Below are 20,754 nucleotides of genomic sequence, written 5' to 3'. Positions count from 1 at the left end.
CACGTAAGATAAATACTGAAACATTAATTGCTGAATGTAAGTTTATCTACTTTTGGACAGAGAAACTAAAGATACTTGGGTCTGTTAGTAAACACGTCTTGTGCTACATTGGAAAATTATAAGGAAACATGTGCTTCTAGAAATTATGGTGTATTCACAGACTGCCCAATCTACAGAATGCTAGTGTGACAGTCAAGAAAAGATATGAGGTATGAAGATATGTTTTTTGTTGAAAAAGAAAATGAAGGAAAAAACAAAATGGCTATAGGAAGTTGAGAAGAGGGAGAGAGAGAATCTCGTGTGATCAAGCTGGCTAAAATTGAATGAATCTATTATTATTCATATCAAAATAGTGCATAACTAGCATTTGAGCTCCTGTTAAAATGACTAAACTTTCTTGGAGTATAGGCCTGCTCTTGATGGAAGTTTGTGAAAGGTTTTTCACAATCATTTCACTTTTGAATGGTCTGCCTAGAAAACAAGGATTCTGTGTTTTGCAAGGATAATTTCCTGTGCTTCATGTTGTCTTTGATTATTTAAGCTTCTCTCTCAAAGAGTCAACTTGGGTTTTTGGGGGTTTTTTGGTTTTTTTTTGTTTTTTGTTGTTTTTTTTTTTTTAACAACTACATGGCTTTCTGTATTTGCCTTTGAAATCCTTGTCACTCTGGTTAAATGGATAACTAAATACATGTAATCCTATTTATTCAAGTGTTTTGAATCTTTTGGGCTTTTTAACATAAACTTCCCAAAAATCAAATTCTGAATGATGTCTTTCTGACCTTAGACTAACTCTGTGATTCTTCAGAGGCCCTTGAATAGAAATAGAAAATCTTGTTCTATTTCTCAAAAAAAAAAAAAAAAAAGACATTAAACTAATTACACATCTTTGCATGGGAAGCATTGTCAAATAAATGTGAAACTAGGCTTATTCAATGTTACAATGCATGAGAAGCATTGTCAAAGGTGCTGCTTAACCTTCCTTATGTTATTTTTGTATTAATATATCATTAAGTGTTCTAGAAACTGTATGAAATTCCTAGAAACTGGATATGTTCTGATATAATTTTATCAGTCATAATTCCAGTTATCTTCATATGTTATAAAATAAGTAACTAAATTTCCTTGTCAATTCCATTATAACAAACTCTCATCAAATCTGTAGCTACGGGCATTTTAAATCTTTTGTCTTCTACAAACAGTAATTTTTTACTCTGATATTTTCCTGAAAGCTTTTGCAAGCATCTATGATACAAAATTGCAGGAAGATTTATGGAAAAGACTCTGACAAGTACAGGCTTCTGATAACTTCAAGATAACAGCATTGGACTGGGTAAGAATTTCCAGAACTCTAATGGAAAACCAATGGATTCATGAGGCTGTTAACCCAAAATCAAGAATTACAGGGGACTGAATGAACTGATGAGGGTGATTACAATTTTTATGTCTTTGAAATATTGCAGGTTCTTTAATGTTTGTTTTCCAGATTTAAAGAATTCCTTTTCTCTTTTCCCTAAGATCTACAACTTAATTTGGTGAAGTACACTTTTGTAAACAAAAATGAAACACATACACTTTTTCCCCTATCCCAACGCCTCCATAATTCAGAAACTGAGTATTCTTCATTTTCATGGCAATATAAGTATTTACATAAGTTCAATAAGAATTTGTTTTCCATGTAACAGGACACAATTGGGCAAGTCCTCTGCTTGGCTTCTTAAACTGAAAAGGCTTTTAAAACTCTAATTTCAGATTCCTTATTACCTACCAGACAGTTTTAAGGAACTCAGGTTAACTTTACAAAACCAATAAAACGGTTTCCCTAAGATATTATCGAACCCCTGACTGGAATGGCATACTTGAGAATGAGCACATATTTACTATTCTTGTTTCACTTATGTATATAATCAGGCCAGCTTAATGAGACTAAACTTATTTTGCAAACAAATCAGCCTGTGATTATCTTTGCTAGACATGGGGAACTGTAGAGAGAAAAACTGTGGATATACTCTAAGTATATCCATTATTGGATTCTAGTCCTGTTGATTGTCTTTGTGGTGTTGTTATCCACCTGTAAACTGGAGTGGATCCTGAATTCCTCGTTTCCTCCAATATCTGGTTACAATATCTCCAAACTAATGATTCCAATTTCTTAAAACTATCCTTGGCTGAGTGTGGTAGCTCACGACTGTAATCCCAGCACTTTGGGAGGCAGGTGGTTCACAAGGTCAGGAGTTCAAGATCAGCCTGGCCAATATGGTGAAACCCCGTTTCTACTAAAAATACAAAAATTAGCCTCATGTGGTGGTGCATGCCTATAATCCCAGCTACTCAGGAGGCTGAGGCAGAAAAATTGCTTGAACCCAGGAGGCAGAAGTTGCAGTGAGCCGAGATCACACCACTGTACTCCAGCCTGGGTGACAGAGCAAGATTCCATCTCAAAAAAAAACTGTCCTTTTCCCCCAAGCCCTACTAGATGATTTTATGTAAACTTTAGACAAATCACCACCATGGCTCATGTAAGGAACCTTTGTGCCTGTTTCTGTGGGGGCCATTCAGAGAATTCACCGAAACATCTGATAACATCAACCAAGACATTCAAAGTGCAACCAGGAAAGTCCACCAGCTAGAAACTGCCATCCTCATCTCAGTATCTCAAGATGCTCTGAGAGCAAATCTGGAAATTTTCGTAATGTGCTGCTCTCCAGATGGCTCATTTAAATAATAACAAGTTGGATTTATTAAGTGCCTTGTAGATACCAGGGACTATTCTATGAACTTTGTGATTATTAATTTATTTAATCCTCATAACTACCATATGAGGTAGGCACTTTTGTTATTCTCATTTTATAGAAGAAGAAACAAAGGGATAGAGAAAATAAGCAATTTGTCCAAAATCACACAACTGGAAAGTTACTGAGTCAGGATTAAAGCCAGAATAGCCCAGAATGGCCTCTAAGATACAATGCAATATAGTAATATATCTAACGACATTTCCATTTTCAACTTCATACAGGAAAACATTTTTTATATTGTTACAAGCTTTTGAGAGCTAAAAAAAACAGTTTATATTTTTATTTTTTTGGGGGGGACAGAGTCCCACTCTGTCACCCAGGCTGGAATTCAGTGGCCAGTCTCACTGATCTCGGCTCACTGCAACACACACCTCTCAGGTTCAAGCAGTCTCCTGTCTCAGCCTCCCAAGTAGCTGGGATTACAGGCACGCACCACCACATGAAGCTAATTTTTGTATTTTTAGTAGATATGGGGATTCACCATGTTGGTCAGGCTGGTCTTGAACTCCTAACCTCAGGTGATCCATCTTGCCTCCGCCTCCCAAAGCGCTGGGATTACAGGTGTGAGCCGCTGTGCCAGCCTAAAAAACAGTTTTTAATCAAAAGAAACTGGGGTGAGGGGAGAAAATGGAGGTGATGTCTGCTTTAAGTCAAGATGGAATAATGGGGGCCAAATTTGCCCTTCCATCTGAAACAACCAAAACACCAGAGAGAAGGAACAATGGTTTTCAAGACACTGGACATTAAGACAGTGAAAGCCAGTGACCCCTGAGGAATGGAATACAAACAAGAAAAGTCCTACACGTGCCCCAGGTAACTGCCTTGAGAGTCTCTCCAGGAGCATAGTTCAGGGGTGGGGCCAGGGGACCAAGAGAAAGCCCAGGGGACTCCCAGAGGTCACAGGGTAGAATACAGCAGACATGGATGCATGCACTGCGAGAGAACACCAGACGCCTATGGAGGGTCCTCCCAACTATTCAGCATATGTTTGTGAGGAAATACTTGAGGTAAGGGGAACAAAAGCATCCATAAGGATTACAGAGATTAGTGCCTGTTCTCACCAGGAAGACTGAAAAAGAATCCTCATAATTCACACAGCATTGAATACAACAACAGTCCCCAACCTTTGTGGCACCAGGGACCAGGGTAAGGAGACTTGTACCAGTCTGTAGCCAGGGGGTTGGGAAACCCCAGAGTAGAATTCTCAGTAGCAGGGAATAACTAGCCACAGGCCAAGCATGGCTCTAGACCCACCTAACAAATCAGAAAAGCAAGACCTCAAAGGATCCAACTATTTCCAAGTAACTAAACTGCATCCTGGAACGAAGTTCAAGAATACTTACAGGAATACAAAAATACCCAGCATCCAACAAGGTAAAATTCACAATGTCTGGCATCTAATTAAAGATTATCAGGCATGCAAAGAAAGAAAAATAATATGACCCACAATCAGGGGAATAATAAAACAGACCTAGAGTTGACATGGATACTATAACTAATAGAGAGGAACATTAAAACAGTCATTGTAACTCTATTACAAATGTTCAAAGGTGGAGAAGAGACCTGGGCATAAAAAAGCCGTAGCAAACTTTAGAGATGAAAACTCCATCTGAAATGAAAACTACACTGGATAAAATCAACAGCTAATTAACTAGACACTGCAGAAGGAAAGACTAATGAACTTGAAAATGCAGTAATAGACACTATCGAAAATCAAAATAAAAAAACGTTTAAATATATAAAAAAATCAGTGAGTTGTGGGACAACTTCAAGCAGTCTATAATATGCATGCAATTACAATATCTGAAAAGGGGAGAAGCAGAAAAAAAAAATTTTTTGAGACGGAGTCTCGCTTTGTCACCTAGGCAGGAGTGCAGTGGCACAATCTGGGCTCACTATAACCTCCACCTCCCAGGTTCAAGCGATTCTTCTGCCTCAGCCTCGTGAATAGCTGGGACTACAGCACATGCCACCATGTCCAGCTAAAGTTTTTTGTATTTTCAGTAGAGACAAGGTTTCACCATGTTGGCCAGGATAGTCTCAATCTCCTGACCTCATGATCCACCCGCCTCAGCCTCCCAAAGTGCTCAGATTACAGGCATGAGCCACTGCACCCAGCCGAAAAAAAAAAAAAAATTTAAATAACGATTTCCCAAGCTTAATGAAAACTGAAATCCACAGATCCAAGCAGTTCAACCAGCCCCAAGTACAAGAACATACAGAAAATAATCCCTAAGCACATAATAGTAAAATTGCTCGAAATAAAGAGAAACTCTTTAAAGCAGCCAATAAAGACACATTGTATCTAGAGAAACAAAAATGACAGCAGAAACAATGCAAATGGGAGAGCAAAATCTTTAATGTACTGAAAGAAAACTACCAACCTATAATTCTAAACCCAGCAAACACATTTTTTAAAAAAGAAAGTAAACTAAGATGTTTTCAGACATAAAATAGCTGAAAGGATTCATCACTGGCAGACCAGCATGGTAAGAAACATTAAAGGAAGTGCTTCAGGCAGAAGGAAATGGTATCAGATGGAAATCTGGACCTACACAAAGGAATGAAGAGCACTAGAAAGAGTAACTTCTACTAAAGACTTTTTAAATTATTATTTAACAGATAACTCACTTTTCAAGCAAAATATATAATAAGGTATTGTGGTATTTATAATGTATGCAATGTGTTCTGCATGAACTGATTGTGAAGGCATTTCAAAGCAAAAGATTTCAAAAATTGTTATGCAAGAACAGTATATACTTTTACAGGTTAACCACATTGAGTTAACACTGAGTCACACACCTCAACTCTGGTTTCTGTGGACCGGTTTCTTTGTTTCTTGGTTTTAAGCTCATTTGTTGGTATCACATGCAAATTCCTTATGGTGGCCTATGTGACCCACTCCCCATGACCTGGTCAGTGCCTTACTCTCCAATTCCATCTCCTCCCACTCTGCCACTCAATCACTGCTTCTCAGCCACAAAGAGCTTCAATTACTTCTTAGGAAATGCCAAGGCCTTCCCCCAACACTGTACCTTTGGTTTTCTGTGTTTCGTCCTGGAACACTTCTTCCCAGGCTCTTCTCACAGCCAGCCTTTTCCGATTCTCTGAATGACCACCCCATATAATGCGGCCGCCCTTCCCCCTTATTCTCTATCACAGCACCCTGTTTCTTTCTTCCACAGAATTCATTATAACCTATGTTTGTTTTGTCTATTCATTTGTTGGTTTACTGTCTTCCCTACCAGATCAGTCTTGGTCACTGATATCCCCAGCATCCAGGACAGTCCCTAGCACTCAATAAATACTGGCTTAGTAAACACAATTGTGTGTGCCACATTTTAAGGGGACATTGACCACAGTGTACCAAGAAAGCAACTAGGATGAAAAGAGTCTAGAAATCCTGACAATGAGAAACTGGTGAAGGGACCAGAAGTGTGTTGCTTAAGGAAGTTTAGACTAAGTTAAAATGTTCAAACTACTGCAAATACTTGAAGGCTATCCTATAAAGGAATTAGTGCCATGTATCAAACTAGAATCAGTTGGCCAAAGTTTCAGGGAGAACAACTTTGAGTTAATATACAAAAACAATTTTATTACAAGCAAAGGTTTTTAAAAATAAAGCTGACTATTTTGTTAGTTTCCCACTATTGAAGACATGCAAGAGGTTAAATGGTTATCTGACAGAAATCCTGAAAATATGATTTCTACACTGGGAGGTGAGTAGGGAAAGGTTCCTAGGAGCCTGCAAACCTATAATTCTAAGACTACAATGTGTTTTTTTTTTTTCTGGTTTGTTTGTTTTTGAGACAAAGTCTCACTCTCTGGCTCAGGCTGGAGTGTAGTGGTGCGATCTCGGCTCACTGCAACCACTGCCTCCTGGTTCAAGTGATTCTGCTGCCTCAGCCTCCTGAGTAGCTGAAATTACAGGTGTGTACCATCACGCCTGGCTAATTTTTGTATTTTTAGTAGAGATGGGGTTTCAACGTTTAATTTCAGTTATACCAAGAGGTCAATAACCATTTTCACCTTTCATTTAATGTATTTATTCAACAAACACTGAGCAACTAGTAACAAATGACTATATTAGCCTTTTGATATTAAAAAAAAAAAGACTGCTATCCATCCCAAAGTGCTATAATACAGGAAAGAAAATAAGATAATGAAAAGTCAAGATGGAGGGAGACAAGTGTCATACATAAGGTACAATGTACAAGGTTCAAGGTTTCCCCTGCATAACTGATTGTGCTATATCTGAAAATAAACCCAGTCAATTATTGCAAAACCTGGAAATAACTCCCAAGATCAAGGCACAAGTTTTCTATAATAATTCTGATGACTGGTCTAGGTAAGCTGCTATATAATCTGAATATTTTTAAAAAAAAGAGAGAGATGAGGAATTACTACACTACAATGAATATGACTAAAAAGACAAATTCTCAATCCAATAACTTTATATCTACTAATATTTTTAAATTGTATTATCTCTACCTCTAATGACAATTTGAAATGGTGAACCAACATTTTACTTGAAAAACTCTAAATTGGAAATTTAACAATTCTATCAAATGTATCTCCTGGTTCCCTTTTATTATGGTTCTGGAGAAATAAGCCTAAATAGATGAAAAGTGGAATGCTTCTAAATTAACATTTTACAGAGAAGATGCAAATGGACCAATTTAAACATTAACCAATCTCATTCCACATTCCAGGGAAGGGTCTCTTACCATCTTTGCCTAAGTATATGGCTTTTTTAGCAAGTCAGTATATTTAACCAAAATAAGTACATCAATAGCAAAAGAATGCTAGATGCCTAAGCACCACTGCATTCTAAAAATAAAGCCCTCTAAATCCATCATGGTGCTTAAAATGAACATTTTAACATAATATAAATGCTGACAGCAGAAATAAAGCATTTAGCTTAAGAAGCAGAAAAAGCAATAAGCAATTGTATTTTTGAAAAAGGAAGACTTTAGCAATTTTATGAAAACCATAAAAGTGGTTTTAAGAAAAACTATGAGTGCAAAAAAAGGCATAACAGAGTAGTCAAGTTACCAGTTCACAGGAAATAAGCACAGCTACTTCACATACCACAGTCTGAAGGCATTGGTGCTGCAGAAATGGAAAAGATAACTGGGGTGTCAGAAGCAGAAAATATAAATGGGTATCTTCCAAACAAAGGATTTCCTTCTAATGGAAAATCTGGAAGGTCCTCTATGGTCATCTTCTAGAAAGCCACCTATAATAAGAAAGACAAAAAAAGGTGTTTCTGCTTTATTTGTATGCAACTTAGAATGACTGCCTTCAATTGCAAAAAGCCTAAAAGTCCTTTGACGTCAAGTCTGCTGACATTTTCAGTTTCAACCTTCAAGAATCTTTAGGAAAGGGAAAAAATTCCTGTTGGCAAACTGTTGTTAAAAGGCATACATTGCTTCACACTTGCCTCTTATATAGTCAGCAGCACAAGTAATCTTTCTAGACAAAGCTCAAGAGGAATAAACTACAATAGGTGAAAACTTTTTTAATGCTGAGCTAATCTAAATGGATGACAGCCTCTTACTCATGTAACAAACAAGGGTATATTAACCCTGGTAGATGGATCTTTAATTTCCCATAATGCTGGCACGAGTTACATCATTTGTCATCCAATAGCTCATTTCATGTGCTTATCACATGAAAATAATCTACCTTAAAATGTTTCCATTATTTTCTATCCCAGTAAACTTTACTGAAAATTAATCATGTCATTCCTACAAATCTAAAAGTTTACTGAGATGGTTTGACTTAACAAAGTCCAAGGGTCTGTGAGTTCTGTCCTAGCCAAAGATGGAAGCCATGCCTTTTAAAGCACATGGTTTATATTACCTCTTTTTCCCAGAAAACATGAGTGCTTAGAATAAATTTGCTCTAAATTCGGCTTTGTGCTATACCCTTGCCTACATCTCAGAAACAATGTAGAAAGCAGAGAAACTGCTAATGAAACCAAACTTGCGAAGCTAAAAGCCTTCCCCAGTTTCTTTTGTAACAGATCTTTACAATCTGAAGCATCACGAATCCCTGTGTTTAAATGTAAGCAAAAAATTATGATAAAACTAAATTGAGTTTAGTTTATTTCAGTAGAAAGCACTGAATAAAAATAGGTAACAGCTTAATCTGACAGTAGGTAACGTACTAGATATTACTAACATGTGCTCTGTTCTACTTAGTTAACGAACCCTATATCTAACTTAATTCTTCTTACCATCAGGCCCCACTGCAAGAAAACAGTCATTTCATTGAACTCACTGTTGTCTTCCCAACTTGAGTCATGTTTTCCTAATACAGGCAGGAATTGGTAAAAAGTAGGATGCTTTCTTTTTCCTCAAAAATCGTATGCTTATATGGACATAGATGTTATATGTTAGGTAACCTAATCCAGTTGTTACTATTTTAAGGTATTCAAATTTTCTTGGATGCTAAAATTACTTACCACTAAATACTTTGAATCATTTTGACATTAACCTTGCCACATAAATAGGAAAATGACAAGGTCACGGAATTACTGTTATACAGCAGTGATCTTCCTCAAACACTACCAATTCCAAACAGTAGTATTTATTAAGGAATCACTACATATAAGGCATTATTCTAGATGTTTTAGCAAATACAAAAATGAGTTAACAGATGGTCCATGCTTGTTAGGTAGCTTACAATCTATTAACATGAATAAAGTACCACTAATAACTAAGATTATGAGGCAGAATGGAATCTGTTCCATCACATAAGTACCAGGAACATTTACAGTGGCTGAGCTTCTAATCATCATAAACAGTGAAGAAGGTATCATCTGAGAAGAGTCTTGAATGATGAATAGGTATAAATGTAAAAGGGGATCCCACTAAAGAAACACTAGGCTGGAACTTGGGATGTGGCTAGGAAAACAGTCAGAGGTGAGGCTGTAAAGGCTTTTTAGGGCTATCTTGAGGAGTAAATACCTGATCAAAGACCAAACCACTTACTTTCATGAGCACTGGGAAACTACTGATTTTTTGAAAAAGGGTAGCATGATTAAAGCTGTTTTAGGAAAATTGATCTGACTATAACCAGGGTTTGGGACTCAGACCTATGTTTTTATACCCTTAATCATTCAGCAAAATGATTCAGTGGATATCTGCCTGAGTCAGTTAAGAGGAGTCACCAAATGACATCCCTTTCAAAGGGTGGAGTTTCTTACTCAAAAAAAAATTTATTTTAAGTGATCCCCAGAGCACTTTCATTTCCTTGTAAACTGTTGAGATCCTCAAAGATTTGAACTGTATTTTACACAACTATTGGTTATCACCGGAGCTAGTGTGTTACACATATTTAATATTCAAAGCTTAGATTCAAAGTGGAAAAAGGATTTATGCAATCAGATGTAACCAGTTTCATTCTTTTATATGTTAAGTACTTCGAGTCCAGAGAAGCTACAGTATTACCTGACCAATGCAGTGAACATTCTTTGTATTTTGTCTTCGTTGCATTTTTCCCTACATTTCCTTATCTTCATGAAAAACCTAACATTCCACCTTTTGTCCTACCAAAGAAAACTATATACCCCTATAAACTTCCATATAGTCTCAGATTCATTTCCTAAAAGCAATTCCTGGATCTGAAGACCTATGACACCTGGACCCTTGGTCAAATGTCTAAGTTACACTGATTTGGATTGAGTATGTACTTTCACTACAACTCCAAATAGGGTAAACTGGTGATAACTAATTATAAAGTAAGCTAAGGTAAAAAGTTGGCCCTGCAGGCAAGGTGGCTCACACCTGTAACCCCAGCAATTTGGGAAGCCAAGGTAGGTGGATCACCGAGGTCAGGAGTTTGAGACCAGCCTGACCAACATGGCAAATGCTGTCTCTACTAAAAATACAAAAAATTAGCTGGGCATGGTGGCAGGTGCCTGTAATCCCAGTTACTCAGAAGGCTGAGGCAGGAGAATCGCTTGAACTCAAGAGGCAGAAGTTGCAGTGAGCCAAGATGGCACCACTGCTCTCCAGCCTGGGCAAGAAGACCAAAACTTTGTAACAAGACAAAATAAAAAAATGTTGGCCCTAATAACTGTCTACAGAACAGGTGCCTCCAATACTTAACAATAGCTAGAATCAAATTCCCCAAACTCTGATTTCTATAGGAATCCCATCCTATTCATCACTCCAAGTTAGCTCTTAGCAAAAGCATCTTGTATAACATCGCTCAAATATCTTGCGATTTTTTTTGCAAGACTCCTTGGTCCATGCCTTAACACAGAGCAGTGATCAATGGAGATGTCCACTAGCACCTTCAGGCTGGTTCAGGGCTGTCTGGACCCCACAAAAGAGCCTCACTGAGGCCAGGAGACTTCAGATTTGAGATATGGTTCAAGAGCATCCTTGAGTTGTTCAACTAATAGGAGACCCAAGCTGTGTCTACATTAGCTGGAATGATGAGGCCTTTTCATTCAATTACCTATAATACTTTGTTATGAGTCATCATTTTCCTGAGATTCCAACAACCTTACCACATATTTAAAGCATAACTCCAATGATCCTTTTATTTGCTACCTACATCTGTAGGTAAATCTGTACATCATACATCTGTACAATCACTAAACAGATATTTACAGTATTGGACACTTAGTTGGCCCTAGAGAGAATTCAAAGTTGAAATACCTGCCCCGAAAAAGCTCATTTATGCATTCAACAAATATTTATTCCGTTTTTCTTACTAAGTTCTAAGCTGTGCAAAGGTAAAGAAACCAGATATGCCCTTGTCCTCAAGTAGATTACAGCCTGGTGTTGACTCCCACCAGCTGAAAGTAGTAAGTGTTACAACCGAAGAGAGCTGGGTCCTATTAGAGCATGGATTCAAGAGGACCAATGAAGGCTTCCTGGGGACTAATTTAAGTTGTGGTGTCTGACCAGGTAGCTGCTAGACACATGTGACTATTTAAACTAAATTAAAAACTGGCCAGGTACAGTGGCTCACACCTGCAATCCCAACAGTTTAGGAGGCTGAGATGGGCAGATCACTTCAGGTCAGGAGTTGGAGACCAGCCCGGCCAACACGGTGAAACTGCACAGCAAAAATTAAGAGGGTGTGGTGGCAGGTGCCTGTAATCCCAGCTGCTGGGGAGGCTGAGGCAGGAGAATCACTTGAACCTGGGAGGCACAGGTTGTAGTGAGCCAAGATCAGGCCACCGCATTCCAGCCTGGGCAACAGAGTGAAACTCCAAATAAAAAAAAAAAAGGGGGGGGGAAATGAAAAGAAAAAATATATTAAAATTTCAGTTCTACTGCTCTAGCACCATTCGAGTGCTCAAAAGCTGTATGTGGCTAGTGCTACCTTATTGGGGAATCCAAAAGAACGTGTTCCTGGTCTCGGAAAACTACTAAACAGCACTGAAGGAAAACAGTGCAGCTCACTCTCCAGATGAGAAAACCATATACAGACGCCTGAGACAAGACACAAATAAAGGTTAACACACTAAAACAAGCCTATAGCTCCACAGCTCATTATAAATAATTAACAACGGAGCAGTAAGCCTAAAAGTAACCAGTTTGTAGATTTGAACAGAGAAGAGTGAAGTTGATTTTATAATCTAAAGATCACTCGTTTCAAATACATGCGTCAAAATTGGAGTTGTCATAAGCAATCAAAGACAACACAGATCCCTTTTTTAAAAGGCCTTGCTGGTGGGACTGTATCGGGTCAACACAAGATGTCTGAAATGAATACTACAAATAGTATACCATGGGGTAAATCTTCTACAAAGCAGAAGTAAACACCTTCCATGCATGGCAAGACTCAATCTTACAGTCCAGATAGTCTGTATCAAATGAAAGCCCTTAAAAAATGCATCATATGCACTTTAGCAAAATAAGCTGGAAGCAGGATGGTTCTGCTACATGAAAACGCAGACCAACTAGACTCTAGCCGGTTCAAGGCTCTGCTTTCCTCCCTAGTTGCTCCATGCTCCGCACCACCCGATCCTCTGCTGTTAAGACTCACTTTAAATTGTGCAAAAGATTCACAAACAACAAACGTCAAAGTGAAAGTGAAGTATGATTTAAGTGCTGGCGGATGTTCCTAAGGAGGAAGGTGTTTACTGACATCTTTCAAAGGCGCCGTTTTACACAATGATGGTGCTACAATATGAACACAGTCTAGGATCTCGGAACATACAGCAAGTTACTGTCCCCTAGGAACAACATCCTCTGATACATATCAAAACACTGTCTCCGAACAGAGCTGAAAACCAGCGTCTGGATGACGACAGCAGCCTGACAGCTCATTCAAAGCGCTACCGTCATAAGCCGTGAATGGAATCCGTAAGGATGCGGGCTCAGCTCCAGCGCTCCTTCCACCTTCCCCTCCCAGGGCGGATGGTTCAGAATTAAGGGATCTCAGGTGGCCAAGGACTGCAAGAACAGCCATTTGGTTTAGCTCTGAATACCCACTGATCAAAGGTTTCTCAACAATTTAATGCGCAAGGGGGGACAAGTGAGAGACGGGAAGAGGCCGCGCTGGAAAGCCACGGCGCGTGCGGGGGCTCCCAGGGCGGCCGGGGCAGTCGTGGACCAGAGCGCAGCTCCGCACACCCCGCGCCCTTCAACCTAAAGTTGAGCCGTCCGTCGGCGACCGCCACGAGGAGCCCCCATCCCAGCCCGGTGGGCCGCGCCGCCCCGAGAGGGCCTCCCCGCGGCCGGCGACACCGGCGCCCACGGGAGGCGGCCGCGGGGCTTCCAAGGCCCCCAGCGCCTCTGCACCGCCCTCCCGGGGCCTCCTACCTCCCCCGCGGGCCCTCCAGAGCCGCCCACCCAGGCGCCTACCCAGCCGCCGGCCAGCCCGCGGCCCTGGGGGCCCCGCGCGCCCCCGGCCCACCTGCCTCCTCCGGGTCCTCTCGGAGCGGCCGGCTGGGTACGCGGGGACGCGGGGGCGCGGAGGAAAGGCCGAGAGGCGCGCTCCCCCCGGCGCTGTCTCCCGTGGCCGCCCACGGAGCCTCCCGCCGCGCCGCTCCGGACCTAGCCGGGCCCCTCCCGCTGCCGCCTCCGCGCCGCGCGCGCTCGAGCCGGGCCCCACGCGGGGTGGGGGCGCGAGCGCAGTGCAGGCCTCGGCCTCGGCCCCGCGCACGCGCCGGGGACTCGGGGTGGCGGGGGGACCGAGGAGGGAGCGCGCGCCTGCGCTGGCTGGTCTCACGCCCGCGCCCCGCGGAAGATCTGGCGCACCCCCAGACAGGCGGAAGATCCGGCGCACGCGGGGCCGCGACCCGGGCTAGCAGGGTCTGCGGGGTGTCGCGGTGCTACCTCCCCCGCCGCGAGGCCAGGCGGCCCCGCCACGCCGTGCAGCCCACCGCTGTTACAGCCCCCTGCCTCGCCGTCTCCCGTCTCCAGTCCGCGGCGCTCCCACCTTGCTTAAGCCAGGGACCGCATCTTACCCGTCTTGGGCTCCCCAGAGTCTGGCCGAGCCGGGCCAAGAGTAGATCCACCAGCTGGCAGGGCTTGCTGTAAAACGCCTGATCCTTACTACACCCACGTTTCAACAATTAGTTGATGGCTCCTGCTGCTTTGCTGCCTCCTCACCCACCTTCCCTCCTGCCCACTTCTCCGTCTCCCAAGGACCCCACAGGGCGAAATTGTGCACCTAAAGTCCTGAACGCTGACAGCCTGGCTCTCTGTCATCTGGTGGCAAGAAAGCCTTACTGAACACAGTGAGTCCCCTTAATGAGGAGACCCAGTAAGACCAGGACCAAGGTTTGAAACATAGAGTCAACAGTCATTCGACGTGTCAGCTGCCTCTGAGGCCTCCAGCGACTGCTTCACAGAGGCGTCTGTGTTCCGCACCACAGTGCCTGGCAGGAGCAGGTGTGAATGAACGTCTGGCTCACGGCGCGCCAGAGCATCGTTTCCTGTGAGAATGAGTGAATCCAGAAACTGAGAAAAGCCCCCTTTCCAATTGCCTGAATCGTCCTCACAGTGTCTTCCCACCAAGCAGTGGTTGAACACTTCCAGTAACAAGGAACGCATTACCTTTTAAGGCAGCCGTTTAATTTTGATCAGCCTTTTGGAAAATTTCCTTCTACCTTAGGAGCTAAAATCCAGCTCCTTGCATCTCCCCCTCATTGGATTTTGTTTCTGCCCTAGGAACTCAAGTATGCCTCCAGTTCATCCCAGACACACGTTACCTGTCCCTTAGGCTACTACTGATATGACATGGTCGCAATCCCACTCACCAGCATGTTGGGGGATTCTCTTGGGTGGGTCCCAGCTTGTCCAGAGCTCTCCTAAATGTAATAATCAGGAATGAATGGGCGGCCTGTCAAGGGCAGAGAGGAAAGAGACTGCCACCTCTTCTTAGGACCTATACTTGTGTTAACAAAATTCAACACATCAAAATAGTTGCTAGTAGCAGTCACGTCGCATTGTTGAATTGGGTGGAGCACACCGTCGACTAAAACCCACAATATTTAAATACATGACCTCCCCGTCCCTGGTCAGCTGCCAGATTCTCTGTCTCTGCAGGCTCAGCATCTGCCTGTGCTCTCAGAGATAATGTAACACCGATACTTACTTCCTCCTCCCTCTGACGATTCCATCTCCCTTTCCCTGCTTTCATCACACCCTCTTCTTGTCTGACCCACCCATCTCTTTAGCTCATTAAAAGAAGGAAGGCAATCTGCCCTTGGTTGGCTTCATGCACCTAAAAATGAGGCTGTCACTGAACCACAGAAAGTCGTAAAGATCTGTGTGTAACAGAGGAGCTATTAGTGAAGTTTCCAAAAGTGCACAGTTCACTTTTATTGCTGATTTAAATTATCCCTCTGAAATACCACTATTAGTAGGTGACAAGGCATGGCTAGTGAGTTGTTCTTAGCTATAATAAAGATCTCTGTTAGAACCTGCCAGGCCACTGACTTTTTCTGCTACACCCAAACACTATATGATACATAGGCAAATTCCCAGGATACCAAGCCACCAAAGTCTCCTACTCACTTAGTTGCCTTTCTTCAAAAATATGATGTTACTCCTTTACACCATCATCCAGAATGCAAGTACTCATTAGAGTCATACTTCCTAGATACCACATGACGTACAGGCTTTAGCCCCAGATATTGCCCAGTTAACAAGAGCGAGACTGGACAATGATATGTAGCCAGAACTTGGAACTTGATCTCTTCCTTGGGGTGGGAAGGCACATGTGGATGTGAACCAACTGTAGCTGCTGAGATTCAATTCTATCTGGAGGCACAAAGTTCCTGAAAAGTGTAGCAATAACCCACAGTGTCAGGAGGTGATGAGCTTTAGTGGTCAGCATCACGGTGTGGAGAAGGGGCATTACTCACTGACCACTGTAAGGCACTGGACCTGTGGGGATCTTACTTGTATTCATTCACTTTGCAAATGAAGAAACAGACTCTGGGAGGCTGCCTGAATTGCTCCGTATAGCCTGGGGCAGAAATAAGATTCAAACCTTAGTCTGTCTGATCTGAGGCCTATGTTAATTCTCCACTTTGCTAACCTACACAGGCTGTCTTTGTGGGCATTAAAGACCCAGAGTTCCTGCATAGAGCAGCATTCAGAAGTTCAGACAGTCAGCAGCGGGAAGATCTGTCAGTAGCTCTCAGGCCCCTGACCATGATAAAAGGGTTAGAAGAAATAGCAAAAGAAGACAAGGTCACTGCTTTTACATGGACTGGATATGGGGCACAATATCATCAGATTCCACGTTGTGAATGTATAGGGGGCCGAGGCCCTTAGGACTGTGAGAGACACCCAACTGTCAGAACTGGGGCACCAGATTGGAGTTCAACTAGCAGAAGTGCTTGAATGTAGAAGATCAGAGCACTGGGCAGAGCCCCTAAAATCTTCCTGTCTGCAGTGTTTACAGATACGATCATCAGCATCAAAAGCCCAACAGAATCAACAAAGTATTAGAAGTAATGTTAGCTCAGCAAGGTTGCCAAGTACAAGATCGGTTTCTAAAAATCAATAGTTTTGTCTACATCAGCAGTAAACAACTGGGAAACGCAACAGACGATAAGAAACCATTCACAGTAACAATAAAGTTTAACAAACTCTAAAGCATAATATCCAGGAATTAACCTAACAACTTGCAAGAACTTTATGGAGACAATTTCAAAACTCTACTTAAGGACATAAAAAGATTGAATAAGTAAAGAGATATAGCATGGATAGGATACTTTACATTATAAAAATAGCCATTTAGTCTCCAAAATAAATGTTATCACAAGCAAAATTCCAGCAGAAACTAAACTTTTAGGAAACTCAAGAAACTTATATAAGGAGAAATAAAATTTTAAACAGTTAAGTCCATTTTGGAAAAACCAGAGGAGACCTGCCATGCCAAATATTATGTCATTACCACATTGTAATAAAAATATTACGGAACTGGTGTAGGAATACATAGAGCAAATAGGGAATGGAAAGAACCCGGGAGCAGACCTGTGTATAAATAGGACTTCCATTTACACAAAGATGGTACTACAGATCAATGAGAAAAATATAAATTATTTAGAAGACAGCATTGGGGAAACTGGTTTTACTTTATCAAGAAAAAATAAAGTTGGGAGCCCCATGTTCCACCATATACAAAGATGAATTCCAGGTAAATGGAAGACCTACATATGATATAAAAGAAAATGCAGGAGATTGTCTCTAGAATGTGGGTTAGGAACTTACTTCATCAAACAAGACTGCAAAAGCACAAACCTTGAAGCAAAAAAATTGTAGGACTTGACTATATCACAATTAAGGGTTCTGTTAAGAATACCATAGAAAAAATTAACAGATGGCTGACAAATTGGGAGAAGACATGTCATATGTTCAAAAGCAATTAGGGATTAATATCTGAAATGCAAGAGGAGATTTTTGCAAATCAAAAATAAGTCAATATAAAATATTTTTAAAAGCCGATATAAAAATGAGAAATGTCTAAGAATAGGCAGTTCACAGAAGGAAAAGCCAGGATGGCAAACAGGCATTAAAGAGATGCTCAACCCCATTTGTTATCAGCGACAGGGAATATAAACGGTGTGACACACCCCATAGCCACCAATATGCTGCTCTACGTTTTAAAACCAGCTCCCCAGGGAAGGAAAAGTCCTAATCTGTGATGTTTGCCAATTTCCATGGTGCAAATACTCTGGCCACTGCCAGTTTCCAGCTACCAGTGTAGCTTGAGGTCACCAAACAAGAAGTTGGAAAGAAATGTGCTTTATCAGCTCGCATGAGCTATTTTCAACGCACGACTGCTTTACCCATCAGCACGGCAAAAATCAGAAAGATCATCCCAAATATTGGCAAAGATATGGGGAAATAGGAGTCCTCGTGCACTGCTGACGCTTTGAATGGCCAAGGCGGATGGATCAACAGAGGTCAGGAAATTTAAACTGGTAAATATATTCTGCAGATCAACCTGGCAGTGTTTTGTGAAAAAAAATTAGTAATATGCTTTATGACTCAGCAATCACCCTTCTGGATATGCTTCAGAGAAACCCTTACAATGGTTCTATAAGCACCTTCTTTATGCAGCTTCTAGGAAGTCAATTTCTCAGATAGCAGATGACCTTATCCAGTCTATGGCTTTAAATATTGGCTGGGCGTGGTGGCTCACACCTGTAATCCCAGTGCTTTGAATGGCCAAGGCGGATGGATCAATAGAGGTCAGGAGTTCAAGACAAGACTGGCCAACATGGTGAAAACCAATCTCTACTAAAAATACAAAAATTAACTGGGCATGGTGGTGTGTGCCTGTGGTTCCAGCTACTTGGGAGGCTGAGACAGGAGAACTGCTTGAACCCGGGAGGTGGAGGTTGCAGTGAGCCAAGATCATGCCACTGCACTACAGCATAGGGTACAGAGTAAGACTCCATCTCAAACAATAATAATAATAAATAAACAAATATCATCTCTGTTTTCATGATTCCCAGATTTCTATCTCCAGCCCAGACGTATGTCCAACTGCCTACTCAACATCAATTCTACAGAGCACAATACACATTACAAATAGAACATGTTCAAAATGGGACCCTTCCTCATAACCTTCCCTAGGTCAGTAAATGGCAACTCTATTCTTCTTTTTGCTCACTGGAGCCATTCCTTCTTCCTATCATATTTCTGGATTCCCCAATGTCCCTGTCTTCATTCTTTAAAAAGTTTATGATCTCATTTATTGAGTAAATTCACGTACCATGGAAATCCTTACAAATCAGTAGCCACTGGAGACCCCAAGGACATCCTACTGCTTCTACCTGGGCTTACCCTCCTCTGATCCATCTCTTCTGTTAAGGTTGCAGGTGGGGACCACCTGCTGAAGTAGATCACAGCTGAAGAGGACTCCACTGAGCCGCATGAGCCTTATTATCTGAATGGGGCTTCTCGTTCCTAGTTGTACATTACGTACATTAGAATCACCTGGATAGCTTTCGTAAAATAGACCCTAGAGAACCCCTCAGATATTTTAATTCAATTGATCTAGTTTAGTTTCATGCTATCCTATTTTTTTTTTTTTTTTTTTTTTTTTTTTTTTTTTTTTTTGAGACAGAGTCCTGCTCTGTCACCCAGGCTGGAATATAGTGGCAGAATCTCAGCTCAACGCAACCTCCACCTCCTCAGTTCAAGGAAGAGCCTCCCTGCCTCAGCCTCCTGAGTAGCTAGGATTACAGATGCACACTACCATGGCTGGCTAATTTTTGTATTTTTAGTAGAGATGGGGTTTCTCTTGAACTCCTGACCTCAAATGATCCGCCCACCTCAGCCTCCCAAAATGCTGGATTATAGGCATGAGCCATCACACCTGGCCCTACTCTATAAATTTAGTTTCCTTTTTCTTAGCCCTAGTTGCAAGAAGACACTAGCAAAGGAATTTTCCAAACTTAGCATATTCCTACATGGAGCACTGCTCCCCAGGCTCTCCAGTTGCTGCCACAATCAGACACCACATGATGCTTTTTTTTTTTATAATTACAGCTAGATTGGAGGCATATGTTCTAGTGCTCTCTAACTCTGTAGGATAATGCTATTTAACAATATTATATGGTTTCAAATAGCTACAAGGAGGATATTGAACATTCTTAACACAAAGAAACAATAAATTTTTGAGACGAGGGATATGCTAATGACTGTGATCTGATCACTATACATTATATGTATTGCAACATCACAGTGTACCTCATAAATATATACAATTATGTATTAACTTTTAATTTTTAAAAAATTAAGTCTTCTTAAAGCCTACATAAAGGAAGATGGAATGAAAGGAATGTCACAGGGCATCAGGATGAAAATTGCCACTGTGGCACAAGAACTAAGTTTTGCATACCAGCCAACCAGCCATCCCCCAAATTTTTGGTCAATAAGACACCTCCAGAAGCATCTTTGGCACACAAAAATAGCAAAAGTCAGTTTCCATGAGGATGTCAGTCCAACGATCTCCCCAGCGCACGCCACTGAAACTGACTCTGACCACGCCTCTAGAAATTACCATTATTTTACGGAAAATGTAAGGCATAATAAAAATCATTATAAAAAACACCATGAGGATGCAATCATCCAACACCAAAATGTGGGAATTTTTGCAGAACAAATAACCCAGTTCTGACAACCAAAAAATAGCTGAGGGGAATGGTTACAGACCAGAAGAGACATCAGAGCTCCAGCCACAGCCTGCAATGTCCAGACTTTCCTTGGATCTGGATTCAGACAAACAAATGTAAAAATATTCCTGAGACAATCGCGGGAAATGTAACCTGGACTGGATATTAAATTACATTTTACGGCCGGGCGCAGTGGCTCACGCCTGTAATCCCAGTACTTTGGGAGGCCGAGGCGGGTGGATCACGAGGTCAAGAGATTGAGACCATCCTGGTCAACATGGTGAAACCCCGTCTCTACTAAAAATACAAAAAAATCAGCTGGGCATGGTGGCGCATGCCTGTAAT

At 41.5% G+C, this 20,754-nt stretch overlaps 1 protein-coding gene across 4 annotated transcripts in view; it reads right to left on the bottom strand.

Moving 5' to 3' along the window:
• CLIP4 (CAP-Gly domain containing linker protein family member 4) overlaps positions 1–15,350 on the bottom strand; it is a 74,038-nt gene extending 58,688 nt beyond the window's left edge. Inside the window, exons 1-2 of one of the 4 annotated variants that reach the window (XM_037744646.1) lie at positions 15,028–15,350; positions 7,884–8,031 (exon numbers count right to left, since the gene is read on the bottom strand). In XM_037744646.1, coding sequence (XP_037600574.1) covers positions 7,884–8,016 — 133 coding nt within the window. In that variant the 5' untranslated portion in view covers positions 8,017–8,031; positions 15,028–15,350. Of the gene's footprint in view, positions 1–7,883; positions 8,032–13,679; positions 13,846–14,101; positions 14,147–14,232; positions 14,494–15,027 lie in introns of those variants that run through there. The other 3 variants (XM_037744645.1, XM_037744647.1, XM_017545663.2) reach the window with 3 other exon arrangements.
• Positions 15,351–20,754: the final 5,404 nt, after the last annotated feature.

The sequence above is a fragment of the Cebus imitator genome, unplaced genomic scaffold, assembly GCF_001604975.1.
Source record: "Cebus imitator isolate Cc_AM_T3 unplaced genomic scaffold, Cebus_imitator-1.0 Scaffold180, whole genome shotgun sequence".
Lineage (NCBI taxonomy): Eukaryota > Metazoa > Chordata > Mammalia > Primates > Cebidae > Cebus > Cebus imitator.
The sequence above is the reverse complement of the archived record's forward strand: the minus strand, read 5'-3'. Positions and strand labels throughout refer to the sequence as shown.